Below are 21,539 nucleotides of genomic sequence, written 5' to 3'. Positions count from 1 at the left end.
CAGGGGACATGGGTTCGTGCCCCAGTCCGGGAAGATCCCATATGCCGCAGAGAGGCTGGGCCCGTAAGCCATGGCCGCTGAGCCTGCATGTTTGGAGCCTATGCTCCGCAACGGGGGAGGCCACAACAGTGAGAGGCCTGAGTACCGCTGGGTGGCGGGGGGGAGAATAAATGATAGCACCTGGCCAGAATAGAGCTGCCACTGGCAGGGGCTAGGGATGGGTGTGGAATGATGACGTCAGAATTAACTGAGAGGATAAAAGGGAACTTTTTGTGATGATAATAATGTTCTATATTTGGTAAGGATTTGGATAACAGATCTAAGCATTTATTAAACCTCAGTGAATGTACAATTAAAATTTGGGCATTTCATTTTATGTAAACTTAACTCAAAGAAAAACTATAGACAAATATTTAACTCTTCTTAATGAAATACATGCTGAAATATTTACGGTAAAGTATGCTGATGTTTGCAGTTTACCTTGAAATGCATCAAAAAATAAGAGACTAATGGATGGATAGAGGGTGGAGAGATGGATAAGTGATAAAAGCAGAGTAAAATGTTAACGGTAGAATCTTGGTGGTGGGTACATCAGTGATCGCTGTAAAATTCTTTCAACTTGGCTTTATGTTTGAGGGAAGGAAACTACTACTTTTTCCATAAACTTTTGATCCCAAATTATGATTTACTTAAATTAAAAAAGAAAAAAAAACCCTCTGGCATTCTTATATAAAAATCAATTACTTGCATTTCATTTATTACTTCCTAAAAAGTTTAACCACGCATGTAATCCAGGTAGTTACAGTTAATAAGATGACACATACACAAAAAGCAACTATTAGAATAAAGTAGGTAGAGACTTCCCTGGTGGCACAGTGGTTAGGAATCGGCCTGCCAATGCAGGGGACACGGGTTTGAACCCTGGTCCAGGAAGATCCCACATGCCGCGGAGCAACTAAGCCCATGCGCCACAACTACTGAGCCTGCACTCTAGAGCCCGAGAGCCACAACTACTGAAGCCCGAGCACCTACAGCCTGTGCTCCACAACAAGAGAAGCCCGCCTGCCCACTCTCTGCAATTAGAGAAAGCCCAAGCGCAGCAACGAAGACCAAATGCAGCCAAAAAAAAAAGAATAGAGTAGGTAGAAAGAGAAGATAAAAAGCAAATGTAATTTTACTGTATGATAAATCTCCCTCAAATAGTTTTCTATTTATTGAATACCTCTAATGGTGCACTATTTTAAAAAATTTCAACTGCCTACACATTATTCAAAAGGTGCTGTTAATGGATTTAGTGCTGAAAATGCTTCAATTTGTCATTTCTGATGAGGGGATATCAAATGATCAGATGATTTTATTTTATATAGCTCAGACTTAAATCATGAGCAATAGATGGCGGTTAATGAACAAGATATGCAAATATATGTTGAGTTTTAAAAGGTTAGTTAAGTTAGGAGCTGCAACTTATCTACCTAACAAGGTTAAGCAATGTTTATAGCAAGAGAGCAGAGGTACAACAGGAAAAGAAAAGGGAAGGCTGGATGTGGGGTGGTAAGCGCTCCTGGGAATTAACTTCAAGTTGAAAGAACTGTTGGCACTTGTCGGAGCTTTACAGCTGGGTAAAATATTAATTATGGCTTAAGTAGGTATTGATAAGAAAATACAAAACGCTCCTTATGCATTTGAATAATAGTTTTTTTCAAAAAATTCACTTACTTGATTGTCATTTTCATTATCTTTGATAACCAAATACCTCAGTAAGTTTAATGAAGCCATTATCCTGTTAATTAAAAATATATAATTTGTTACATACAGTACAGTTTCATATAATCAACAATTTCAATGAATAAAGGTAAGTTAAAACCTTGGGTATATTTCCACAATTATGTTTGCCATTAGAAGCTTCTCCCTTTAAAATACCTTATCAGCAAATGACGAGGTGGCCAAGTGGTTGAGGCGATGGACTGCTAAAATATCTTATCACACATCTCACCCCCTTAACATAACGTATTACTTTTGTTCTCCAAGTTCACAAAATATAATTGTGAAAATTACTATTCGTTTTTCCCCCAAGGGAGACTTGTTATCTTTAATGTTCGAGAGTACCGTCTTTTGTTTCCTTAATTTTAAGATTCCTTTGAAAAATGCTTACAACCGTTTCTCAACGTTCATTCGAGTATACTGAAAGTAAAATTACATGTTGTATATGAAAAAAATTGATGTATGTCCTCGAAATAAAATCCAAATGTATAAGCCTTCTATAAGTTATATACACGAAATTCTTAGTGTTTAGTCACCAGTGCTATAGTCCCAAATCTCTATGAGCTAGGTACATCAAAGGTACAAAATCATACTGTTAGTCATAGTTCTGGAAAGGAGAATTTTTAATTTTGTTTTTATATAATATCTAATTACTTAAATATATGAAAATCTTTATGTAATTTGATGAACTAACCACTGATTATAAAATCACAGAAAAATACGTTTTATTTTCGTTTAGGTTCCCAAAGCAGGGGTTTCACATTTTATTCTGAATTTACTACGTGAACCTTAGTAATGGTCACCTCACCTATCTGAGTTTTGCAGTAGATCTGTTTCAGCACCCTCTGGGAGAAAAAGTACCAAATCTAGAAGGGAAATCAGCTGCGGTCCTGTAAACCATTTGTTATATGTTCTCTGAGAAGCAAAAGAAAAATTGAGAAAGGCTTTAAATAATAGGTTGTTAGATATATGTGTTTTTCTAATACCTTGATACTACAAAAATAAGCTATTACACATTTAAAATATATATTTTTAACTTTAATTTCCATTCTTTCATTCACTATTTCTGGACACCTAGAACAAACTCTGCTAGTTTGAAAGCACTGGTGTGCTCTTTCTCTGTTCTCTATATGGAATTACTGAGTATTCACAAATAGACTTCAGTTTCCATTAACATTTCACAAGTATACAGCAAAACAAAAAAGTCATATTATCAGTTTTAAAAATTAATACAATTTAAATCTATAGTTAACAAATTTCAAAATCCAGGTTTTTAAAAAAGAGTAGAAATGGAGAAAAAAATATACCGGCATACCTCATTTTACTGCACTTCCCTTTACTGCATTTTTTACATATTGAAGGTTTATGGCAACTCTGTGTCAAGCAACTCTATCAGCACCATTTTTCCAACAGCATTTACTCACTTCACATCTGTGTCACATTTTGATATTCTCAAAATTTTCAAACTTTCATTAATATATATTTGTCATGGTGATCTGTGATCAGTGATCTCTGATGTTACAATCGTTAACTCCTTTGGGGCACCATGAACCACGCTCATATAAGACGATGAACTTAATCAAAACGTGCTGTGTGTGTGTTCCAACTGCTCCAATGACTGGCCATTCCCCCATCTCTCTCCTTCTCCTCGGGCCTCCCTATTCCCTGAGACACAACAATATTGAAATTAGGCCAATTAATAACCCTACAAAGTATTCAAGTGAAAGGAAGAGTCATATATGTCTCATTTATCAAAAGCTAGAAATGATTAAGCTTAGAGAGGAAGCATGTCGAAGGCCGAGATAGGCCTCTTGTGCCAAACAGTTAAGCCAAGCTGTGAAGGCAAAGGAAAAGTTCTTGAAGGAAATTAAAAGTGCTGCTCCAGTGAACACATGAATGATAAGAAAGTGAAACAGCCTTATTGCTGATATGGAGACAGTTTTAGTGGTCTGGATAGAAGATCAAACCAGCCACAACAGTCTATTAAGCCAAAACGTAATCCAGAGCAAGGTCCTAACTCTTCAATTTTATGAAGGCTAAGAGAGGTGAGAAAGCTGCAGAAGAAATGCTTGAAGCTAGCAGAGGTTGGTTCTTGAGATTTAAGGAAAGCAGCCATCTCCAGAACATAAAAGTGCAAGGTGAAGCAGCAAGTGCTGACATAGAAGCTGCAGTAAGTTATCCAGAAAATCCAGCTAAGGTAATTAACGAAGGTAGCTATACTAACCAAAAGACTTTCAATGTAGATGAAAACAGTCATACACTGAAACAAGATGCCATCTAGGCTTTCACAGCTAGAGGAGAAAATTCCTGACTTCAAAGCTTCAAAGGACAGGCTGACTCTCAGAGTAATACAGCTGGTGGCTTGAAGTTGAAGCCAATGCTTAAACTTTACCATTCCAAAAATTCTAGGGCCTGTAAGAATCATGGCAAATCTACTCTGCCTGTGCTATATAAATGGAACAACAAAACCTTGATGACAGCGCATATGTTTATAACATGGTTTACTGAATATCTTAACCCTACTGTTGAGACCTACTGCTCAGAAAAAAAGACTACTTTCAAAATATTACTGCTCACTGACAATGTACCTCATCCCCCAAAAGCTCTAATGGAGATGTAAAATGAGATTAATGTTGTCTCCACGCCTGCCAACACAGTATCCATTCTGCAGCCCATGGAAAAAGGAGTAATTTCAATTTCAACTTTAAAGTCTTATTCTTTAAGAAATACATTTCATAAAGCTATAGCTGCCATAGACAGTGATTCTTCTGATGGATCTGCACAGAGCAAATTGAAAACCTTCCGGAATCATTCCTGATTCATGGGGAAAAGGTCAAAATATCAACCTTCACAGGAGTTTGGAAGAAGTTGATTCCAACCCTCAAAGATGACTAGGAAGAGTTCAAGACTTCAGTGGAGGAAGTAACTACAAATGTGGTGGAAATAGCAAGAGAACTAGAATTAGAAGTGGAGCCTGAAGATGTGACCGAATTGCTGCAATCTCAATGATAAAATCTGAACGGATGAAGAGTTGCTTCTCATGGGTGGGCAAAGAAAATTGTTTCTTGACACGGAATGGACTCCTGGTGAAGATGCTATGAAGACTGTTGAAATAACAACAAAGGATTTAGAATATTACATAAACTTAGTTGATACAGCGGTGGCAGAGTTTGAAAGGATTGACTCCAATTTTCAAAGAAGTTCTACTGTAGGTAAAATGCTGTCAAACAACATTGCATGTCACACAGAAATCATTCGTGAAAGGAAGAGTCAATCTGTGTGGCAATCTTCATTGTTGTCTCATGTTAAGAAATTGCCTCAGACACCCCAACCTTCAGCAACCACCGCCTTGATCAGTCAGCTGCCATCAACATTGAGGCAAGACCCTCCACCAGCAAAAAGATTACAAGTCACTGAAAGCTCAGATGATGGTTAGCATTTTTTAGAAATAAAGTATTGTAAAATTAAGGTATGTACGTTGTTTTTTATAGATATAATATTGCACTTAACAGACTAAAATATAGTGTAATTAAGTTTGATATGCACTGGGGAAACCAAAAAATTTGTGTGACTTGCTTTACTGAGATTTTTGCTTTATCATGGTGGTCTGGAACTAAACCCACACTATCTCTGAGGTATGCCTGTACCCTAATACTAGAGATATAAAACGTCCACAGAGCAAAATTCCACATTAATAAATTCCACAAATGAATAAATATATCCTACAAAATAAATTGATAAATGACACCTTAGTTATGCTCTTACCTTTAATGACATGTCAATTTGATTTTTGATATTCTGAATAATAAAGGCCTCCACACCTGAGTGATTACTTGTATTCAATAAGCACCTTTAAAGCAAAATTACAATACATTTGAAATTATCTAGGCTGCATTATAATTAAATGATAATGAAAGTTTTACAAATTCAAATGGGGCATGTGCTATTTCTAGGAATACAAAAACCAGTGCATACAATTAGCAAGGTGATCAACCAATTACAAAGTCACCTATTATGATTTCTGCCCTCACTAACTGGCAAATTCTATTTCAACTGGGTCTTTCCGACACAAAATTTCTATTAAACCAAATTTGAATCTTTTTATGCATATAGTTGCAATGATTTAACATGGCAAGGATGGTCACTAGTGTAATAGCCTAAAAACTCCCCAAATTATTCCCTGTTAGACTAGTCTGGTTAGACTAACTTAATTGCAAAGAAAGGAAACTCAGTAATGAGCTTAAGAAGAAGGGGGAGATTTTGGGGTAGGAATACAGGTAGATCAGAATAGGAAGCTGGCAGAAGACATAAGCATCAAACTGAGGTTTCATAAACCTGCTATGACTCTATCAATAGAAATGAAAAAAAGATAAAATCAAGAGTCCTAGTATTGGCCAATCCCAAAGAACACTCCTTAGCACTCTGACATTGCCCCAATTTGGTTTTAACTCATTTTTATTACCTAGGTATCAACAAACTAAGGTCTGCAGGCCAAATCCAGCCTACTGCCTGTTTTGTTTTATTGGAACACACTTACCCCCACTACAAAGTTGAGCAGCTGCAACAGAGACCGTGTGGCCCACAAAGACTATACTTACTTATGGCCCTTTAAAAAAGTTTGCTGATCTTCAACTCAGAGAGTTGCTAGAATCTTTTCCTCCTCAAACAGTACTATTAATAAGCTCCACTGTTAAAGTGTATATAGCCTGTCAAAAGTTATAACTTCAGGGCTTCCCTGGTGGCGCTGTGGTTGAGAGTCTGCCTGCCGATGCAGGGCACACGGGTTCCTGCCCCGGTCCAGGAGGATCCCACATGCCGTGGAGCGGCTGGGCCCGTGAGCCATGGCCACTGAGCCTGCACGTCTGGAGCCTGTGCTCCGCAGCGGGAGAGGCCACAGCAGTGAGAGGCCCGCGTACCGCCAAAAAAAAAAAAAAAAAAGTTATAACTCCAGAGCCATTAATTTCAACTGTGAATAATGGACATTATTGACATATGTAAAGCTCTAGCAGGAGCCCCACCAATCTCAGTTTAATCTTCTAAGTCTATTTTAATTTTAGAGTATTTCAATTAAACTGAAATATATACTATTATTCATGTAATATATATATATGTAGCCATAATTTTTGATTAACCCTTCACTACCTATCACAGAGAAGAGAATTTATTATGATATGGCTTCCAAGTAGAGAAGAATTACATGTAAAACATACCGAAATACAGTAACCTAGAATAATTAATGGCATTAATTTGGTTTTTAATCAACCACACATTTCGCAATTAACCACTGATACATACCTAAATAAAGTATATTTGCCTTGTGGATCCAACTTGTTAATATACAGCTGAAGCATAGCTAAACCCTTTTTCCTCTAAAATGGAACAAATAATATTGTTATATAAACTAAAGATTATTTATTAAAATTTCTCACTGTAACTCATTTAGTTCCAGACATTTACATACCAGTGTCTCAGTGGGGCAGAGTGTCATTACTTTGACTAAGCCCTGGAAATTAAAAAAATTTTAATTCAAACGTTAGATTATATTGACTACAAAGAAACAACTATATTATCAATGGACACTAAAAATTCAGAGAAATGAGGGCAAGAGATTTAAAGATGAAGTAAATTTTTCCCTGAGCCTTTCATTCTACTGTTTTGTCTACAGGGAGCTTAGTACAATCCATTTTGTAAGTGCTATTGAGTGGGTGTTACAAAGTATATCGTTAGACGTAATTTTCAATTATGTCTAGAGTGGCAAAAAAAATGAAACCGAACATACAGAAATATAATCCATTAATTTAAAATAATTAGGCTTATTATACTAACAAAAGCCATATTTTTCTATTTAAATAGTGGAAAAACAATTTTCTACATTGACATCTACGGTAAGACCTACTTGGCTATGATAACTAACAAACAGTATAACTAATAAACAGGCAAAATAAATCACAGGAGGGAAAAAAAAATGTCTTTGTAGTAATGAGTTATACACGCCTTGATGGAGTTCTGAGGACTTGAGTTATGATAAAAGTAAAGGAGGGCTTCCCTGGTGGCGCAGTGGTTGAGAGTCCGCCTGCCGATGCAGGGGACGCAGGTTCGTGCCCCGGTCTGGGAGGATCCCACGTGCCGCGGAGCGGCTGGGCCCATGAGCCATGGCCGCTGAGCCTGCGTGTCCGGAGCCTGTGCTCCGCGGCGGGAGAGTCCACAACAGTGAGAGGCCCGCGTAACGCAAAAAAAAAAAAAAGTAAAGGACCTTCATTTTCCAGGGTTTCTACAGAACCAAAGTGTTGAGGACACAAGTTATATTTTTCCACTAGATGCTATGCTGTCAACTATAGTAGCCACTAGCCACATACAGCTATTTAAGTTTAAATTAATTTAAATTAAATAAAATTTAGAATTCAGTTCCACATTTCAAGTGAACATCTCAAGTATTCAATGTGGCTAGTGGCTTTCAAACTGTATGGCACAGATAATAGGACAATTTTACTATCACAGAAAGTTCTATTGGACGGCAAGGCACTAGAGTTTTCAAAGGATATGGAGAAGAAAGTGAGAGAGGAGTCTGAAAAGACCTTTACTTAAGTTCAGAATAGGAAAGGGGCTTATTTCGAGATTAGAATACATATTTTACTTACCTGAGGTACAGTAAGAAAACTCTTGATTTCTAAATACTGGTGAAGTAGACTGTTGTCCTCTATTCTCAATAAACCATTCTCCAACAGATACTACAGATGAAAATATACGCAGAGATACATATATGGTAAAGTCAACAGCTGTATTTGTTAACATGACTATGTATTTAAATTATAATGGGTGCAAACAAATCTTACCAATCCTTTGGAGAAAACAGACTCCTCTGTTCTGGAAGAGAATATTAAAATTTATCAACATGGTTTTCTAAATTGCTTCAGAATTATTCTTCATTTTAGGAAAAATAAAGCAAAAATTGAAATTTAAATACTTAAAAAACACATATTAAGGAGAAATTCTATTGAAGAACCTAGTCAAAATTCTTAACCTACCTTTGATCTGTCTTTTGATTTGGCTACTGATATCCAAATCTAACCAAAAGCAGCCCATTCAGGGCTTATTTCCTGGTATCAGATCAGTAGATCTTCAACAGTAACTGCTAAGAAATCAATTATACCTGATATAATACTAAGTATTCTAATTGATTAATCGGTAAGATCTTCTCTTTATATATATATATATATATATATATATATATATAAATGCTTTCCATTTGTGATTATTAAGTTTTACAATCACTGTTAACTAAATATTTAAGATCTGTGGCAAAAAATATTATCTCAGGCTCCAGGTTCTTATTCTAACCATACAAGGAATTAAAAATGTTATGTTTTTTGGCTCAATGACTAAACAGTTTGGAAATCTTAAGACTATAGAACTTAAGATTGAAATCAATACATATTCTCATTTTATGAATATAACAGAAGCTAAATAAAAATGTAAAATCATTAAGACATACATAATACAGTAAATTTACAGAGTTAATAACTACTTGTGCCAGGAGACCCTTGGAAATTCCTGCCTTGTAGGCTGAGGCTTTGGACATTTGCCATGTTACAAATCTTCCTTCACCTGGGAAGAGATGGGATTAATAAACTGTCACCAGTATTCCTAGAGGATAAGGCCCTGACTGATCTCAAGAGATAATTTAAACATGTTACAGAAAAAGAAAACAAAGCATATAGAGTTTGGCAAAATTCTTAAATATCTGTCTGGGAAAACTATGCATACCTGTTACTTGGTAATTTTTTTTAAAAAGGGGAAGTCTTCCTTCTTATTAGTGCCTCAAATGAGAAAAGCTATTGAATGATACCACTATCAATAATCTAAGTTATAAAAGATGGAGTTAAGACACTTCCTTCCTTTTGATGCAGTTCACAGATTGTGTCCATGAAGCAAAACCAAGGATGAATTTCTTTTATTGACCACCCCTCCTTAGATCGGACGAGGCTGCAGTGGGATAGAGGTGGTTTAATTTATCAACTTCTGAAATAAGCAAAGAAACCTTAGAAGCAGATGACTGGAAACCTCCTTAGGAGACAATATTTAAAAATTATCTTTAGTTTAAAATAAGAGGTTTTGTTGTAAAAACCTCCTTGGTTCATTTCTATCTCTGCTGTGAATATCTGCTTCACTATTTTATAAAATAATCAATTAATTAACTAGGGTCTGGCAAAGAGAAAGTAGTCTCCCCTGATCTTGACAAGGACTATTTTAACATTACTATTTAATTCTGAGATGCCATCTAAATGATCTTACCTTTGTAAAAGGACTTCAATATGCCCCATATTAAACTGCAAAAGGTATGATGGGCTAAAACAGAAAAAAAAATGTATATATAAACACACACACATACACACGCACTTTTAGTTTTACATACATAAATACTGTTATGGGTTGAATTGTGTCCCCTCAAAAAAGATATGCTGGGGCTTCCCTGGTGGTGCAGTGGTTGAGAGTCTGCCTGCCGATGCAGGGGACACGGGTTCGTGCCCAGGTTCGGGAAGATCCCGCATGACGCGGAGCGGCTGGGCCCGTGAGCCATGGCCGCTGAGCCTGTGCGTCTGGAGCCTGTGCTCCGCAATGGGAGAGGCCACAGCAGTGAGAGGCCCGCGTACCGCAAAAAAAAAAAAAAAGATATGCTGGAGTCCTAACTGCCAGTATCTCAGCATATGACCTTATATGGAGAAAAAGTCTCTCTTTCTTAAAAAGTTGGGGTAGTGATGGGCAGGGATAGAGCAGGAACCCCCCCCCCACCCTAGGGACAGGATTTTTACAAAGGTAATCAAGATAAACTGAGGTCATTAATATGAGTCTTAATCCAGTATGACTGGTATCCTTATAAAAAAGGGAAATGTGGACAGAGACAAGCACACAGGGAGAATTCTATATGAACATGAAGGCAGAGACTGGAGTGATGCATCTACAAGCCAAAGAACATCAAGGACTGCCAGTAAACCACCAGAAGCTAGGAAAGAAGCATGGAACAGATTCTCCTGCACAGTCCTCAGAAGGAACCAATCCTGACCACACCTTGACCTCAGACTTCTAACCTCTAGAATGATAAGATAATAAATTTCTGTTATTTTAAGCTATCCACAGTGTGTGGTACTTTGTTATGGCAGCTCTAGCACACTAATATACATACCTAAGTCATTTTGGTGGTCGAGTGTGATTAAGGGTATATGCTCTGGGGTCAGACAGAACTATGTTTAAATTCCACCTATCCTACTAACTAGTTGTATGATCCTGGGTGGTATGTATCGTAACTTGTCTAAGCTAGTTATTTTCATCTGTAAAATGAGACAGTGCTCTATTTAAAAGGGTTATTATAAAGATTAGATAATGTATACAAAGCTGTTATAGTGTTTAATACGTGGTAAACATGCAAGTGGTAGCTATTATTGCTATATTTACATACAAATATACTCCCAGGTATATTCATACCTAAATATACAAATTACACAAATACACCCAAGGCCTGCAACACAAATACACAATCTTTATTATCATGGACCTTAAAGTCTAAAAGGTGTTACATTATAGAAATATGTATTTTTTTTTAAGTTTTGATTAAAAATTTAGTTTAAAAACTTTATGGGAAATGAAACACAAGGTCAAGGTCATTGTAACAGGAAGATTCAGCCTAAATTGGGTGGTAAAGAAGGCTTTCCTCAGAAAGCTATATTTAGGATAAAGATGGTTCTAAGCGTGTACAAAGATCTTATAGCAGGAAGGTTCATGACACATGTGAACAAGAAACCAGAAGATCTGTGTTACTGGAGCACAGTAAACAAGAGGAAAGGTGGTAGGAGATGAATCAGGACAATAAAGCAAGGACCAGATCATGCATAAGCTTGTCTCATGGGAAGGCATTTAAGACTTTATTCTTAGAGCCATTTAGGAAGCCACTGAAGGGTTTTCATTAGGGACGACTCTTAAAAGCTTCACTTTCTATGTGTTGAGAATAAATTGGATTAAAAGGGATTGAGGGTAGATATATAAATATCCACTCAGGATTACATTAATAATCCAGTGAAAAGATGATGGCAATTTAGACCACCCTATTGGTAAGTGGCCTAACAGCTTCAAAACCAAGCTCAGTTTAACACTTTGTGACTCTTGTCCCAATCATTCCTTAAGTCTATTTCAACACCTACCCACCCAACCACTTTCACTACTTGATGACTACTGGCTTTAAGGGATTATACACAGTAATATTTAGCATAAAAACAGGTTTTGTTTATACTTCATTGAAAATGTACTAGTACATTAATAAACACATATTGGACATTAGATAAATGAGTTTGATGCTATTCCTTTCAGAATATATAAATAAACAATAACTCCTACCTTAATACCATTGGAAGCTGATCAATACTGATGCCCTGTACAAATACTAGATATGCCAGAGAAGCCATAGAGTCTGATAACTGTTTGTCTTCTTCTTCCTCAAATTCAAGATAATCCCAAGTCTTCTTTTTCCTTCCATGATTAAAAATCATTTTGAGGAAAGGGTGTCCAATTGCTGATAAAAATCCCTGTGAAATGGATAAAAAAGGAAGCTATAGCAGACACTCTACTGTGCCCTCTCCCACCCCATATTCACATCCTATAAAATCCCCATCCTATAAAATCCCCTCCTCTTGAGTGTGGATGGGACCTGTGAGACTTGCTTCTAACCAACAGAATATGGCAAGATGCCACCCCTATGATTAGATTATGTTATATGACAAAAGTGAAGGGATTTTTGCAGATGTGATTAAAGTCCCAAGTCAGCTGATTTGAGTTGAGAAGAGACACTATTCTCCATGGGCCCGACTTAACAGGAAGAACGTTTTTAAACAGGATCCAGGCCCTCCTTAAGAGTCAGAAACTCACCCTTGCTGGCTTTAAAGAACTAATCTGCCAAGTTATGAGGGGGCCTATGAAGAGGGCTGTCTGTCAAGGAACCACAGGCAGCTTCTAGAAACTGAAAGTGTTCCCTGGCCAGCAAGAAAATGGGGACCTCAATCCTACAGGTTCAAGAAGATAAGTTTTTGCCAACAACCTGAAGGAACTAAGTGGGTGGGAAGATGAAAAAGTTCTGGAGATGGATGGTGGTGATCGTTACACAACAATGTGAATGTACTTAATGCCACTGAACTATACGGTTAATGGTTAAAATGGTAAATTTTATATATATTTTGTCACAATTTAAAAAATGCTTCAGAGATATTTGAGAACAATCTAAAAATGTGAGACATACAAGTATCATGAAATGACAGTAAACTACTCAAATGAAGAATATTCTAGGAATGCTCTACTGACCACTGTTTGCCTGGATACGGAATGGGCAGGAGGAACACTGGCCAGTGGCTGAAGAGACAGAGGAAACAGTACTGATACCTCAGGTCATATGGGCTCTTGTAGGAGAAAGAGAAGCATCCCTGCCTGAGTTAACTGACTACAGTTTTATGTTTGTTCATTTGTTTTAAGGGGGGAAGGAAAGAGAAAAAGAGAGCCTTAAGAAATACAAGGTCACTCCTATGCCTCTTATACCATTTCCAATTCTAGTGTGCTGGAAAGCACCTGACCTTCAGTATCCAATGAAATTAATCTGAGTTTTGGCTCTACCACCTATTAGCTGTTAGATACTGGTTTAGTTACCTAACCTCTTTAAAGCTTCAGTTTCCTTATCTAGAAAACGACATAATACGTATGTCAATATTTATTGAGAAGCTCCACAAAAAAGTTTAAGAAAGTTAAGGTCACAACAAACTACTATATAGAAGTCAAGGGAATGACGGAAACAGCTAAGCTAAAGCTGACCTTCCACATATTCACTCATTTATTCAATAAATACTTGAGTGCCAGGCACTGGGCCTGCCACTGTAGAGAATTAGAAAGCCAAATAACACTTTTCTGGTCTTCAGGGAGTTAAAACCTGCCTACTCCAGATGGCTCCATTAGTCATTTCAGAACACAAAAATCAACCATGGAAAATAATCCTCAGTCACAAGAGACTGCTATTCAGCCACCAGATGCTAAATAAATACTGATTTTCGAAGGCTTGCATTCTTGTTATATCCATAAAACAAAAATTTATTGTATTCAGATTCCAAATGTCCTCTTAATCAAGAAGCTCCATTTCTTCATTCAGCCAATGCTAGATGTGTTTTGGGTTTTTTTTCCAGAGGAAGGTTATTAGCCTTTTAAAAAATCATTATATGTAACCAGATCCTACAGTGCTGCTGTAGATATTTGGGGTCCATCTGTGTCCAAATAGGGTCTTCACTATCTATCCACACACCATCCAGCAGCCTTGCTCAGACCCAACATATCTGCGCCTCTACAATTTCTCAAGGCAGTCTTTGCCCTTTCATGAAATGTTCCTATGCTGCTGCCCCTGGGACATTCAAGCAGTTCTATACCAAAACAACTTGTGCCAGAGGGATGGCTGAGGCATGCCACATTTACCTATACTTCTTCAGCATAGAACAGAAGGCACCTCCTCACTTCACTTCCTACCCTGATTTCACTTCTATTTCTTAACTGCTTTGTGCTTCCTCACTGTTGGCTTTACTTGTAATGTGCCTTCCACTGACTGAGACCTTAGAACCTCTTCCCTATACCCTCAACCTCTTCATAGGATGCTGACTCTATCTCACTGCTCTCATTAAACCTGACTGGTTTCTGGTGGGAGCTGCTCATACTCTCACACCTCTTATATTGCACAGCGAGGAAGGCAGCAGTAGGAAAGGGTGGTATGGGTAGAGGCTTAGTATTATCTTGGTTCTTCCTGCACTCTCAGGCAAAAGCACATTTTCGTTTGAGGCAGGTGCCATACTGCCCTTTATCTGTCCTCATCTCTGTCATACGCTGACTTCCTGGTCATTTCCCCATGTTCACGGAAGACTGGTACCTGCTCACATCCTTTTTCTCTATCCAACTCCTGCTATGATCCTAGAAAAATTGAATGTTCATGTAGATAACTCCTGTAACAGGCCAGCCTCATGGTTTTTCTGACCACTAAATTCTAATGACCTTAATTTCTAATCCGTTTTGGCACCTAATTCAATCCTGGATCTCTATCAAAATTTGGAGCTATTCCATATTAGATACCTAAACTCCAGCATCTCATTTTTTGACCACATGCCAACCTACTCATCTACCTCTAACTTCTCTAGTCTTGTTATGCCTTCATTTTAACCTACCCATCTGTCCCCTCTTAATCCCCTTCTTTCCCTAACCAACCAATGCACTATTAGTTATTTGAACTATCTGCACCCTATATTTCCGTTAGCTACGTCTACCCAATAAAATGCCAGCCTTGGAAAAACAGCTACAAACCACCTTCTCTACTTCTACACCCAGGTAGCTGAGTACTGCTTGAGAAAAATCACAGAAAAATAGTATTATCACTATAGTTGTGGTCTCCAACCACAGTCGCCAAGTGCTTAGCACTATTGACTAATGTTTTCTTCGTCTTCTACCTCTCTTTTCTTTCCACTCAATATTCCAAACCTTTACCAGTTTCCTGAAGCCCCTTGTTCAGTCCTCATTTCCGCCTCTCATTCTTTTTTTTTGCGGTACGCGGGCCTCTCACTGTTGTGGCCTCTCCTGTTGCGGAGCACAGGCTCTGGACGTGCAGGCTCAGCGGCCATGGCTCACAGGCCTAGCCGCTCCGCGGCATGTGGGATCTTCCTGGACCAGGGCACGAACCCATGTCCCCTGCATCGGCAGGCAGACTCTCAACCACTGCGCCACCAGGGAAGCCCTCCACCTCTCATTCTTAAGGGATCTGAGGACAGTGGGTCTGATTCCCTCAATTATAATAATATTAATAATTATATTATAATAATAATATAATTCCCTCAATTATAATACTCCATTTCTGCTACAAATTTTTCTACCTACATACCAGCTCTTCCCTCTTCCTCTCCAGGTATCCTCAATCCCATGCCCAGCTGTCTGCTCTCCTTGAGCCACATTATTTCAGTTATCCCATAATACTTCTCTTTCCCCCTGTGATGGTTCCCACCCCTTCAGTCTATAAACATGCTCACACCTCCTGTCTCCCCCAGTTACCTTCCAATCTAAGGCTGTGTCTTCTCTATTGCCTCTCTTCTTCCTTATTCATCCAAACTCTTAAAGAATAGCTTATACTAGTCATCTCCTTTTTCTCATTTTTCATGCACTCCTTTATCTAGTCCACTGATTTTTGTCTCCCACACTCCACTCAAACTGCTCTTGCTAAGATTATCAATGCCATCTTACTTCCTAAATCCAACGGATGCTTTTCAACTCCTACTCTACAGACTATCTCTGCTGCTTTTAACAGTAGCAATCATTTCCTTCTTCCTGAACTCTACTACCCCAGTTTCTGTGATATTTTCATCACCTCTTTGACTCTCCTTTCTTGGTCTCTTTGGTGGGCTCATCTTAAGCGCTGGTACCCTACAGGATTCAGTCCTGAACGCTTTTCCTTTCTCACATTGATCTACCGCTTTGGGTAATCTCATCTACTCTTTTCCAAAATTTGCTCCTTAAAAACCTGTTGTCTCTGGGTATTAGAGATACATATATTAGAAATTATTGTTAATCTTGTTAGGTGTCATAATGGCATTGTGGTTATGTTTTTTAAAAAGTCTTTACCAATTAGAGAAGCATACATAAAGACTCACAGATGAAATGATATATCTAGACTTTCTATAAAATACTACAGCAAAAAAAGAGGGAGGCTGGGGGTGGGGGGGAGGGATGAACTGGGAGATTGGGACTGACATACACGCACTACCGTATATAAAATAGATCACTAACAAGGACCTACTGTATAGCACAGGGACTCTACTCAGTACTCTGTAATGGCCTATTACAGAGTAAGAATAAGAGTGGATATATGTATATGTACAACTGAATCACTTTGCTGTACACCTAAAACTAACACAACATTGTATATCAACTATACTCCAATAAAAATTAATTTTAAAAAATTAAAAAAAAATAAACTAACTTTACATTGCTTATCAACTCAAAATAAAAAGAGGGAGGCTAGATAAAACAAGACTGGCAAAAAGGTTGATAATTGTCAAAGCGGGGCAGGAGGTACATGAGAGTATGTTATATTGTTCTATTTTTATGAATGTCTTAAATTTCCATAATAAAAAAAAATTTTTAAGTAAAAAACCCCCTACTGCTTGCTGTGTATTCTCTATCTTAATTATTGGTAACTTCACCTGTCCTGTTAACTAAGCAAAAAACCTTGTCCATAACTCAACCTTTTTACTATTCTTCTAAATCCAATCCATTACCAAACTTTGCTAATTTTATCTACCTATAAAGTTCTCAAATCTGCCTTCTCTTCTTTCCATACTCAGGCTCTCATCATTATCACTTAACTCCCAAAAGACACCTAACCCATCTCCCTACTTCCACTCTTAGTTAAGTTCATCCTCCAATAAAGTGATGAACTCAAAACAGTTTGATTACATCACTCCCAGGCTTAAAATCCTTAACAGTTTCCAACTTTCATAGACATCTTGGAGTACATATATCACATATGGTGCTGTTTATATTGGATCCAGAGGTTTACACTGTACTCTAGTATTGGCAACAATGAAGAGGCCCCAGGCTTTTATGTGCTCCTGGGAAAATCCCTTCCCCAATCCCTCTTCATCACTCATAACCTCTTTACTGCTACCTTGACCATCAGCATTAACCCCATTAAACTATGTATCTGTTTATATCAGTTACCAAATCATCTCTCATCCTCAGAAGCTATTTCCCCTAAAGTTCTGGAATCTCCTCTCCTAACTCCTCCTATCCCTCCTCAAATTTCTAATTCAGGATACAGAGGGCTGACTGTAAGTTAAACACAGATTTTTGACTGAGCAGAGTTGTGGTGCCCCTACCCCCTGGGCATTGTTCAAGGGTCAACTATATAATATGATAGGATTTTTTAAAAATTATATATGTATATATTTATTTATTTATAAGTATTAGAGCAGAAAAAAGTCTGGAAGGTGTTGTGAAATAACAGAAAAAATATATATATTGGTCTCTGCTAATGGTTGCTGGCACGGGGCTCCTGAAACCCTTTTTTTTTCTTTTTTTCCTGAAACCCTTATAACTTCCTAAGTGATAAGAGCACTAGGAACATCTCTCGTTCTAACGTTTGTCTTTAACCCTGTCCCTGACAAAGAGCTCTAAAACCTCTGTAAATTCTTAAATGATAAGACATTAGGAGCATCTTTTGTTCTATTAAAGTGACTCTGAGTGGGCACTAAGATGGCTCCTGGATGGGGGGTGGTAATGAGAAAGACCAAGCCATGATTAGAAGCTTGGAATTTTGAGCCCCATCCCTCAGTTCTGTAGAGAGGGGAGAGGGACTGGAAATGGAGTTAATATCTTATCATGCCTAAATGAGGAAGCCTCCATAAAATCCCCAAAGTATGGGTTTCAGAGAGCTTCCAGGTTAGCGAACACATCCACATACTGGGAGTGTGACACACTCCAACATCATGAGAACAGAAGCTCATGCACTTGAGACCCTCCCAGACCTTGACCTATGTACAATTATCTCTTCATTTGGCTGTTCTATCTCTTCATTTGGCTGTTCATCTGCATCCTTTATCATATCTTTTAATAAACTAGTAAACATAAGTAAGGGTTCCCTTTAATTCTGTGAGCCGTTCTAGCAAATAATCGAACCCAAAGGGGAGGAGGTCATGGAACCTCTGATTTGTAGCCAAGTCAAACAGAAGTTGTGGGTAACCTGGGGACCTAACACGAGCAATTGGCATCTGAAATAGGGAGCAGCCTCATGGGACTGAGCCCTTAACCTGCAGAATCTGATACTATCTCCAGGTAGTTAGTGTCAAAATTGAGTTTAACTGTAGGACACCCAGCTGGTGCAGCAGAATTGTTTCGTGTGGGAAAGAAACCCAATGGGACTTCCCTGGTGGCTGCATTGGTAGGCTGATTCCCTCAGAGGTTAGGAATCTGCCTACCAATGCAGGGGACACGGGTTCAAGCCCTGGTCCAGGAAGATCCCACATACGGTGGAGCAACTAAGCCTGTGTGCCACAACTACTGAGCCTGCGCGCCTAGAGCCAGTGCTCTGCAACAAGAGAAGCCACCGCAATGAGTAGCACACGCACCACGATGAAGGGTAGCCCCCGCTCGCCGCAACTAGAGAAAGCCCATGTGCAGCAATGAAGACCCAACACGGGGGTTGGGTCAAAAATAAATAAATAAATAAATTTATTTTTTAAAAAAAGAAAGAAAAGATAAAACCCCCACACATTTTGTGACCAGAAATGCCAGAAGTGAAGTGTTCTGAGTGAAAGTAAAGGAAAAAGACACAAAAGGAGAACTGTAAATTTTTCCAATACAGGTGTTAATATTATTTATATCTAGTTATTGAAATTATTGCTGTTCGTTTTTCATCTTTTTATCTATATTCTATAAAAAATACATATTGCTTTATTAATAAATGTATCAATTTACATGCCCATGTGCAGTATATGAGAATACAGCAGGTAATATTTTAGATTATAGCAGATTTTATAACATTAAATTAGCTGTACTTACTATTATTTCAGATGCAAAACACCTTAAAGGATCATCTCCAGTGTCATCAGACTGCTCAAGGAATTGTGCTGTCAGCAAAGGGCATTTCAAGCTTCTGAAACAACTAAAATTTAAGAAATGGGTAACGATGAATACAGCACTTCCTAAGTATAAAATACCTAGTTTTCACATGAAAAATAACATAAGCACCAATAACCCAATGGCCTGTAAAACAGGTGATATAAGATCCTTCTTACTAGTAATGGGGAGAGCATGAGAATACCTTGCTAGATTCAATGCAGAGAGTCACTTCCATGTCTGGACTATACCAATGGATACTGAATATTTATCTTAGGACCAGTGCTAGTGTACATGTAGTTTTCATTAGTTTAAGGAAAATCAGGACAATGCTGTAATTTTTTCATAAAGCTATATTTGTTTAATTTAGAAAATCAAATTTATTCTGTGATTAAGCCTTACCTATTTTAGTTAAAATATGTTTTCTTTCATGAAATAATGGGTTTTATAAATGGTAAAAAATGCTTTAATGTCCTACCCTGACAAAATAGAAAGCTAACAGTGATTTTAGTCTCAAAATTTTAAAATTAAAATTACTGGTCCATATTGTTCAATATAATCCAGTCCAGCACTACCTAAGAGTCTCATATATAATTAAAGCCCCATATATAATTAAAAATTTTTTAGTAGTCACATTAAAAAAGTAGTAAGAGACAAGAAAAATTAATTTAAATAATTTCTCTTATTAACCCATATGTCAGAAACATTATTTCAATATGTTACCAGTATAAAAATTGAGGTATTTTAGTATTTCTTTTAATAACAAGTCTTCGAAATACAGGGAGGATTTTACACTTAGAGCACTAAATTTGGACTAACCATATGTCAAGTGCTTGACAGCCATACTGAACAGTGCATACATAGTCTACAGCAGGGGTCCCCAACCCCTGGGCCACGGACCAGTACTGGTTCTCGGCCTGGTAGGAACCGGGATGCACAGCAGGAGGTGAGCGGCGGGTGAGCCAGCGAAGCTTCATCTGCCGCTCCCCATCACCCCCCATGGCTCCCCATCACTTGCATTACCGCCTGAACCATCCCCCACCTCCTGCCCCTCCCCATCCGTGGAAAAATTGTCTTCCACGAAACTGGTCCCTGGTGCCAAAAAGGTTGGGGACTGCTGGTCTACGGTACCCCTGGAGTGAATGCTACTGGGTTCTCTGCTACTGTTTTTGTTGTCAAATTGGAAGTTCAGCTGTCTGGTGCACCTTCTGCTGCTTTCAAAGGGAGAGTAAAAACATAATTCCCCTGCAGAAAACCAGATTCTTTGCGCTACACCCATCTATTTCCTTCACTGCTATTATTCACTTACCATGGCGAGTAAAGGCAACCCATAGAAGAATATAAGTAAACTAAACAAATGGATTTTGGTTTCATTTTTTTAAAATATCGATGCTTCATTAAATGCCCATGTTATATCAACTGAACTCCATATTCTTCTAAAATTCAAAATTAGAAACTAGATTTAAATTTCCATTGCAAACAAATAAAACAAAGAAACATAAAATAACTGAACTATCACTTAAGTCCATTATGAATTATTCTTTTTTTTTTTTTTTTTTTCCGGTATGCGGGCCTCTCACTGTTGTGGCCTCTCCTGTTGCGGAGCACAGGCTCTGGACGCGCAGGCTCAGCGGCCATGGCTCACAGGCCCAGCCGCTCCGCGGCATGTGGGATCTTCCCGGACCAGGGCACGAACCCGTGTCCCCTTCATCGGCAGGCGGACTCTCAACGACTGCGCCACCAGGGAAGCCCTCATTATGAATTATTCTTAAAATACACTTACAATTTCAGTATTTCATCCTTTAATTTTTCATTTTCCATTGAGCTTTCCTTGTTATCAATGACATCTTCCACAAAAGGCTTAGTGAACTCTATTAAGGCCTTGCAGCACTGACAAAGGCCATAGTCATCTGCTTGTATTTGTTCTTTTGAGTATGGAACAGGAAGGAGAGACAGCTGACTCCAAAGCGTAGACAATGCTAATCCAACTGAATATGCCTTGTTGTTACGAAGTTTCTGAATCACTAAAACAGAGACCAAGTTGTTACTTGAGGCAGCCTCATCAAGTATGCTAAACATGGGAGAAGTCCAATAAATGCAGAAGTACAACACAT

At 38.1% G+C, this 21,539-nt stretch overlaps 1 protein-coding gene across 1 annotated transcript in view; it reads right to left on the bottom strand.

Moving 5' to 3' along the window:
* The window catches only part of GLMN (glomulin, FKBP associated protein), a 42,773-nt gene that overhangs the window by 12,833 nt on the left and 8,401 nt on the right, over positions 1–21,539 (bottom strand). The window contains exons 6-16 of the mRNA XM_082666273.1: positions 21,209–21,449; positions 19,369–19,471; positions 12,148–12,335; positions 10,054–10,107; positions 8,595–8,625; positions 8,400–8,489; positions 7,223–7,264; positions 7,057–7,130; positions 5,527–5,611; positions 2,570–2,676; positions 1,717–1,780 (exon numbers count right to left, since the gene is read on the bottom strand). Coding sequence (XP_082522399.1) covers positions 1,717–1,780; positions 2,570–2,676; positions 5,527–5,611; positions 7,057–7,130; positions 7,223–7,264; positions 8,400–8,489; positions 8,595–8,625; positions 10,054–10,107; positions 12,148–12,335; positions 19,369–19,471; positions 21,209–21,449 — 1,079 coding nt within the window. The remainder of the gene's footprint in view (positions 1–1,716; positions 1,781–2,569; positions 2,677–5,526; positions 5,612–7,056; positions 7,131–7,222; positions 7,265–8,399; positions 8,490–8,594; positions 8,626–10,053; positions 10,108–12,147; positions 12,336–19,368; positions 19,472–21,208; positions 21,450–21,539) is intronic.

The sequence above is a fragment of the Grampus griseus genome (genome assembly GCF_964374135.1).
Source record: "Grampus griseus genome assembly, chromosome: 1".
NCBI lineage: Eukaryota > Metazoa > Chordata > Mammalia > Artiodactyla > Delphinidae > Grampus > Grampus griseus.
This window is presented reverse-complemented; position numbering and strand designations above follow the sequence as displayed.